This window comes from Hevea brasiliensis, chromosome 17, assembly GCF_030052815.1.
Source record: "Hevea brasiliensis isolate MT/VB/25A 57/8 chromosome 17, ASM3005281v1, whole genome shotgun sequence".
Lineage (NCBI taxonomy): Eukaryota > Viridiplantae > Streptophyta > Magnoliopsida > Malpighiales > Euphorbiaceae > Hevea > Hevea brasiliensis.
This window is the reverse complement of record NC_079509.1, coordinates 53,975,420-53,983,357: the sequence shown is the minus strand read 5'-3', so window position 1 is coordinate 53,983,357 and position 7,938 is coordinate 53,975,420. Positions and strand designations below refer to the sequence as shown.

The 7,938-nt window shown below is 33.1% G+C and overlaps 2 protein-coding genes across 4 annotated transcripts; one reads left to right on the top strand and one right to left on the bottom strand.

Moving 5' to 3' along the window:
• Window positions 1-1,009: 1,009 nt before the first annotated feature.
• Window positions 1,010-5,534, top strand: LOC110648410 (pentatricopeptide repeat-containing protein At2g18940, chloroplastic). 3 transcript variants are annotated; one of them, XR_009145505.1, is made up of 2 exons: window positions 1,010-3,791; window positions 5,396-5,534. XR_009145505.1 is itself a non-coding variant. In XM_021802629.2 (1 exon), exon 1 carries the CDS (start codon window positions 1,189-1,191, stop codon window positions 3,682-3,684), a length of 2,496 nt encoding a protein of 831 aa, XP_021658321.2. In that variant the 5' UTR covers window positions 1,010-1,188; the 3' UTR covers window positions 3,685-4,047. The 3 variants fall into 3 exon arrangements, 1 of the variants encoding a protein (XP_021658321.2); XR_009145506.1 differs by lacking the exon at window positions 5,396-5,534 and adding an exon at window positions 5,085-5,210; XM_021802629.2 differs by lacking the exon at window positions 5,396-5,534 and having other exon boundaries at window positions 1,010-4,047.
• On the bottom strand, window positions 4,520-6,042 carry LOC110648411 (stemmadenine O-acetyltransferase-like). Its single transcript, XM_021802630.2, has one exon. It carries the CDS (start codon window positions 5,991-5,993, stop codon window positions 4,686-4,688), a length of 1,308 nt encoding a protein of 435 aa, XP_021658322.2. The 5' UTR covers window positions 5,994-6,042; the 3' UTR covers window positions 4,520-4,685.
• Window positions 6,043-7,938: the final 1,896 nt, after the last annotated feature.

The window sequence follows — 7,938 nt, the reverse complement described above, 5'->3', positions numbered from 1 at the left end:
TAAAATATATATATTTTTATAATAATATTTATATATTTTATTTTATATAAAATGAAATTTAATTATTTTATGAAATTATTAAAATTTTAAAATATAAATTATTAATCAAAATAATTTTTTATACACAAATACACAAAATAATTCTATTTCAGATCAGTATAATTCTTCGGTTGATCCAAATATTCAGTCCATTTTCTGAAGAGGGACAATCTTTGATTTGTTCTCATGATATGCCCGAATTCATGTTTCTTCGGGCTAATAATTAGTTTAGTTTATTGAACAGTTTAAGTTTTTATTTAAAATCTGTAGAGACTCCGTAGTTTACTTATGGGATATTTATGATTTTTATTCAGTATTTTATTTATTTAGATTTTGTCTATTTTTTTGGGATTAGTAAGTGATAATATATTTATTCAATATACTCTGATAAGGCTTGTATAATTTAAGAATACTTAAATTATGCGCCGGTCACAACTCAGAATTTTGGGTCGTGACATAAAATAAGAAAAAAAAATATTTAAAAGGTACAAAAGTTTAAAAATTTCATAAAAAGTTAAAATATAGATATTAATAAAAGGCGTATTCTATGATTATTTAGTTTAAAATAAAGTTAAATTACTTTATTACAAAAAATGAGGTGATTTAATGAAATTTGATAATTCATTTAATTAAATTTTTGTAAAATAATATCTTTTTCATAAATTAGTTATCTATGAAAAACTTTATTAACTTAACAGAAAAAATATAATTTTTTCACATAAAAAACATATATAATATTTTTTAATAATATTAAAAAGTTATAAACAAAATTAAATAAGATTTATTTATTTAATATTCACATTTAATATTTATTATTTTAATTAAAATTTAAAATATTATAAAAAAAAAATATGATAATTTAAAATGTTGAAAAATTTTTTTTTCATTAAGTTAATAAATTTTTTATAATTAATTATTTAAAAAAAATATTATTTCACAAAAATTTTGTCCCCTTTGATAAATAAGGAAAATGTTGAAAAGGGCGTATCCCAAGCGCCTGTTCTCCATTCTATTTCTGCCTCGTTCGAAGGCCCAATCTTCCATCTTCAATAGAGACCAAACAACTCTCTTGCCTTACCCATTCTTGCTTTCTGCAACTCTCCACTATTTGAAGTAGAAGAACCCAAAAATCGCTTGTGGGTTCATGCGATGGAAGGTACTCTCTTCCCGAACAAACCCGTGTATTCTATCCCAAAGAACAGACCACCACAACCAAACCCACCTCTGAAATTCAGCTCAGCAAAACTACCTACACCTCCTCCGACTTCTACCAATCTCTCTTTCCATTTTGACTCTCTCCTGCAACACCTCCTCCATCTTTCTTCTCCACCCAATTCCACTGCCCACAAGCTAAATGACACTAAATTCTGTTCTTCTCTTAAAATTTCTGATGTTTCAGCCCAGAAACAGAGAAATCCCATTTCAGTCCTTGAGTTTGAAGTCGACGAAGGAGAGGGTGTATCCAATAATGATTCTCTCGATTACTTGTCAAGAAAGGGTAAGTTGATACTTGATTCAATTATGGAACAGCCTTTGCATAGTTTGAGTTCTTTCTTTGATTCTTGCAAATACGAGCTGCTTCATGTTGATTTGATCAGCCTCTTGAAAGCACTGGACTATTTCGGCAACTGGGAAAAAGCCCTTTCATTGTTTGAATGGACCGTTTTGAATTTAGGAACTGCAAATGAGAAAGTAGATAACCAGGCCATCGAACTAATGGCTAGGATTCTTGGTAGAGAGTCGCAGCATTCTATTGCATCGAAGCTGTTTGATGTAATTCCTCTTGATGACTACTTGCTAGATGTCCGGGCTTACACAACTATTCTTCACACATATTCTCGTACTGGCAAGTACAAGAGAGCAATTGAAATATTTGAGAAAATGACAGAGTCAGGTTTGTCACCAACTCTGGTCACTTACAATGTCATGCTTGATGTTTATGGGAAAATGGGTCGGTCTTGGAATAAGATTTTAGGCCTTTTAGATGAGATGAGAAGCAGAGGACTTGAGTTTGATGAGTTTACTTGCAGTACTGTAATATCTGCTTGTGGGAGAGAGGGCCTGCTGAATGAAGCAAAAGACTTTTTTACTGGATTGAAGTCTCATGGCTATGTACCAGGGACGGTTACTTATAATGCTTTACTGCAAGTGTTTGGTAAGGCAGGGATTTACTCGGAGGTCTTGACCATCTTGAAAGAAATGGAGGATAACAATTGTCCACCTGATGCTGTGACTTATAATGAGCTTGTAGCGGCTTATGTGAGGGCAGGGTTCCATGAGGAAGGAGCTTCTGTCATAGATGCAATGACTTGTAAAGGAATCATGCCAAATGCTGTTACATACACTACTGTGATAAATGCTTATGGCAGATCAGGAGAGATGGACAAGGCTTTAATGTTGTTTGACCAGATGAAGGAGTTGGGTTGTGTTCCTAATGTGTGTACTTACAATGCAATTCTTGGAATGCTAGCAAAGAAGTCACGATCAGAAGAGATGCTGAAGATACTTTGTGATATGAAATTAAATGGATGTGCTCCTAATCGCATTACGTGGAACACAATGCTTGCCATGTGTGGTAATAAGGGTATGGAAAAATATGTGAATCGGTTTCTTCAGGAAATGAAAATTTGTGGGTTTGAGCCTGATAAAGACACATTCAATACTTTGATTAGTGCATATGGAAGGTGTGGTTCTGATATTGATGCTGCAAAAATGCTTGAGGAGATGATTAAAGCAGGGTTTACTCCATGTGTTACCACATACAATGCACTTCTGAATGCTCTGGCTCGACGAGGTGATTGGAGAGTGGCAGAATCAGTCATCCTAGACATGAAGAGTAAAGGTTTCAAGCCCAATGAGACCTCTTACTCATTGATGCTTCATTCTTATGCAAAGGGAGGCAATGTGAAAGGGATAGAAAGGATTGAGAAAGATATTTATAGTGGTAACATCTTTCCCAGCTGGATGCTTTTGAGAACCCTTGTTCTTGCAAACTTCAAGTGTAGGTCACTAATGGGAACGGAAAGGGCATTTAAGGCATTGCAAAAATATGGTTACAAACCTGATTTAGTTTTATTTAATTCTATGCTTTCAATTTTTACAAAGAACAAGATGTATAAGCGAGCTCATGAAATGCTGCATTTGATTCATGAGAGTGGGTTGCAGCCAGATCTCTTCACCTACAATAGCTTGATGGACATGTATGCCAGAGGGGGAGACTGCTGGAAATCAGAAGAGATTCTCAGGATGCTACAAACGGCTGGTGGCAAACCAGACCTTGTTTCATATAACACTGTCATCAAAGCTTTTTGTAGACGAGGACTTATGCAGGAGGCTATAAGAATCCTATCAGAGATGACATCAATAGGAATTGGACCATGTATTTTTACATACAATACTTTCATTACAGGCTATGCAGCACAAGGAATGTTTACAGAAATAAATGAAGTGATTAGCTACATGATTGAGCATGACTGCAGACCAAATGAGCTAACCTACAAGATTGTGGTAGATGGTTATTGTAAAGCAAAACAATATAAAGAAGCCATGGACTTCGTTTCAAAGATTAAGAATATAGATGACTCTTTTGGTGATGGGTCTGTGCAAAGACTTGCTTCTCGGGTGCGCAATAATCTGGAATCATGAATTCGTGGAGTATCCCACCCAGACTCTGTATATTAATCACTTGGGGAGCTTCAGGGAATGTCAATTCTGAAGAAAAAAAAAGTGGATTTCTTTCTAATCTTCTTCAGGTAAGCTCTCCTGTCATAGTTATATGACAGCAACTTTGTTTAGGAAAAAACTTAAGGTGTATGTTTTCTAGATTATTGTATCTGCTTAAAAAGAGCAAGGCCTGTCAATATTTCAGTCCCAAACATATCTTTGATTTCTTGTCAGAGAAATTATGGTTCTTTTTGCAGTTCTTGCCATCACTTTTAGAATGGCTGTAAATTGAGAGCCACTATAAATAGAAATAGATGGGGCAAGACCAAAATGATTCTGATTTTCTCTTTTTATGTTTTTTTTTTTTAATAAAACAAAAAATGGCAATATGCTTTTGATGTTTATCATCATTTATCATTTCTGGATTGTGCAGTTAGCTCCAATTCAAACTAGGGCATACATTCTTTGTTATCATTATAAGCAGCTGCTTCTTCTTTATCATTATAAGCAGCTGCTTCTTCTTCTCCTTTTTTGGCACTTGTATATAAAGCTTTGCTAACTTTGAGTTCTTATGATTAAAATATGTTTAATTTCAGTTCAAAAATTGTTAATGATTTTAACTAATATATTAAGATTTTTTTTTTTAACAAGAGCTCAAATATCAATAATAAACACATCCTTGGCTAACAAAGGCCTTTGTCTCTGTTCATGAAAAAGTAAAATTCTATTTATTCAAGGGTATTTGGAAACTCTGCCACCTGATGAATCAACCGTAAACATTGGCACCTTCAAGATTGGAAGAATATAATGACAAATATTGGAAGAACATGATGACAATCTTATATTAGAAAACTGGAAGAAAATACAATGTTATGAATTATGCAGAAGAAAAAAACAAGATTACAGAAACCGTAAATAGAGCACTCACAATTGATAACCAAAGGCAGAACGTAGACTACTAGCATATCAATTTCACGACAGCATCAGGCACTCGTTGAAATGAACTGAAGAAGTTCTTGACTACGCTCAAATTTTTCCATGTCTTTTTCAGTCAAGGTCACCCATGCCTCTATCCCATCACCGGATTTTGTGCCCATCAAAATAACACAGTTCCTAACAGGCACAGTTATTGTGCAAACTCTTGCTGGCTTTCCCCATCCAAAATTAATCTCATATAGTGGAAATCTTGCCCAACTGCTAAAAGTGTAGACCTCAACTCCTCCTCCCGAGGCCAGTTGTCTTAGTTCTTGGAGAGGTTCTATGGCCTTGGCCAACCCGTTGACTCCTTGAAGTTTACTGACATAATCACTGTCAATCCTTCGAATTGATTTTCGAAGAAGACTGACCAACTCTTGTAACTCTACCTGTTTCTTTACATCTAGATATGGTGCTAGCGAAAGTCGCCAAAGATTACCTAGAGCATGCCTTGGCAATGGTGGATTTGTTCGTTCCCGAATGTTCACCAAGTGGGTGGCAATAGATGCTGGAAGCATATCTTTCCCTGAGTTTATTCTAGCTGTTTCCATTGCAGATTTCCAGATAAGAGCTGTTACAACTTCCACACGAGTAGGATTGCCGTTAACAATTTTTGCTTTTAGATTAGCCAAATTCTTCCCATCAAATTCAAATCTCCTTGTTACAATTTTCTCATTTCTAATAATGTCACTTTGCTTGATTATATCTATGCCTTTAGGTGGAAAGAGCACAGCTGAATCCAGATTGGGTGCAAGCTTTTCATCACTGCCACTTGCAGTTGCAGACCAAGCATTGAGGAAGGAGGCCATGGTTGCGCCGTCTGCAACCTTGTGAGAAACACACACACCGATCCCGACACTACCACACTCGAAAACATTAAGTTGAACACCTGTGATCACTGCTTCCCCGTCGGCTTTCTCACCATCAGGCCTCACTTTGTAGGGATCAAATGGGAAAAGCTTATACAGCATCTCAGTTTCTGGGTTCTTGGCAATCTCTGCTGCAATATTGACTTTAGTCTCCACAAAGAGAGCACCTTCATCATTACATTCGACGAAAAGATTTCCTTTCAGTTTTCCACATAATGGATAGAAGCGAACAAGAGTTTCAGACAAAGACTTCTTCAACTTGTCTGACATAGCTTTGCAATCATATATCGTGTCAAAATCAGCAGAAGAATAGAAAAGAAGAATTGGAACATAAGATGGAGGAGCCAACTCATCTAAGAGGCAAATTTTGAAGTTTCTAAGATGATCAGGAGTTGGGGAGGCTGGCTTTATGGTTGCCCTAGAGATGATCTCCACCTTCATTGCCATTGTTGCATATATCAGATTGCTCTGCACTAGAAGTTTTTGTTCTTGTAGTTATCAATTTTCTACTATTTATAGAGCAACTTTTGCTATACAAAATTACATTCTTTCTTCTTTACAATTAAATGAATTACGTCAGTTTCAGTGTGCCTAGGAACTCTTTTTTGTGCACATCCTAACATGTGTACAAAATTGTCAACCATTGGATTAGATAAACAATGTTGATTTAACGGTTCATTTACTACTCCTACGACTGATTCTTTGTTTTGGTTAGTTAGACATAAACTGGAAATTTTCAGATAGACAGTAATTTCATATAAGATATTTTATATGAAATAATAACTCAATAGTTAATGAACATGTATATGTGTCCTAATAAGTGAATATGTATGAATCAGTGAGTCTCAAAAATTTATATTTTTTTTGCATTTTTTTCAAATAATAACCATATTTGTACATACGTCTAATTACTATTTATTTATTATTTCATGTCGAATACTAACATGAAATCACAGTAATACTATATAATTATTTTGAATTATGAATAAATAAGTTTAAATCATAACCGAATCAATTCATTTAAAATTCATTTATTACCCATAAAAAAAATGTATAAATGAATAAACAAGTGTAACCCAAAATGATACAATATAACCTAGTGTATATATATATTGAAATAATTTGAAAATTAGAATGTTGTAAAGTATATTAAATGTAATAGAAAGATGATGTATTTATATTATATTATGTTATATTTTGTTAAAATTTATTTTAAATTATATATTTAAATTGATTAAATGGATTATGTCATGTAACATGTTTAATAAATATATTTAAATTAGAGTTTATGATGACACGATATGAATAAATATATTCAATTATGATTTGAACTCATATAGACAATTTTAATATCTCTAAGAGAAAGCTTACTCATGGGTAGTGTGGGTTGATCCCGTGAACTTGTGATCTGGACATAAAATTAGGCAGGTTCTTTAATTAAACCGAATAAAGAATTGATAAGAAAAAAATTAGATGATCAAGTGATTGAACCGATGACTCACCTAATGACTTGATTTTTTTAAAGTGAATTTTTTTTAAAATATCAATTAATTTTAATAAGTGTAATATTGAATTAATTTTTTCAATAACCTATTAATTGAATCATTAACCCATTAATTAAATCAATGATTCATTGATTCAATCCTTTAACTAGGTCAAGCTATGAGTTAGGTTTAATAACTATGGTCATGTTACAACATATGTGACTTATATTTGAAACTCTTGGCTGGCTCTGGATACCCTTGACTTGTTGGTTTGAATGGCGTATATAGCTTGGATTTGGATAAAACTAGGGCAGCATATGAGATCTAGTATAAGACAAACAATGGGACATTTCAACATTTAGAAAACTCATGGATTTGGACAAAAAATGGTATAATATATCTACGAATGTAGATTTGTTTCTTGATCATGAAAGATTATAAACATGAAAGATTATAAAAATGAACGATTTATATAAATATACATATAACTAAAATAACAATTAAGTCATATATATTATACGTAAATGTTATAAAATGAAAAAAAATATATTTTTTTTCTACAAAACAAACTGAAGGTAGGAATGAAAAACACTAACTGGATGTGGATGCCTATTTTTGGTATGATTATGTATATATATGCATTATTGAATAACGTGGGGAAACTCAATAATGAAAATTTAAGTTTGAAAATGTATGAGCAATGAGTCAATTGTGATTTAGGGTTGATTTAGGGTCTTTTGGTTCTTAACCATAGTATTTTCGGCTTGGATAAAGTTTGAACCCTTGAAAATGTATTTAAAATCAACAAAAATAGTTTAGAATTGAATTAACTAGAAAATCAGTTGGCTCTAGATATTAAAATTAGGTCAAAGCTTAGGATACGAGGCATTTTTAGAGTTATGTGAGCC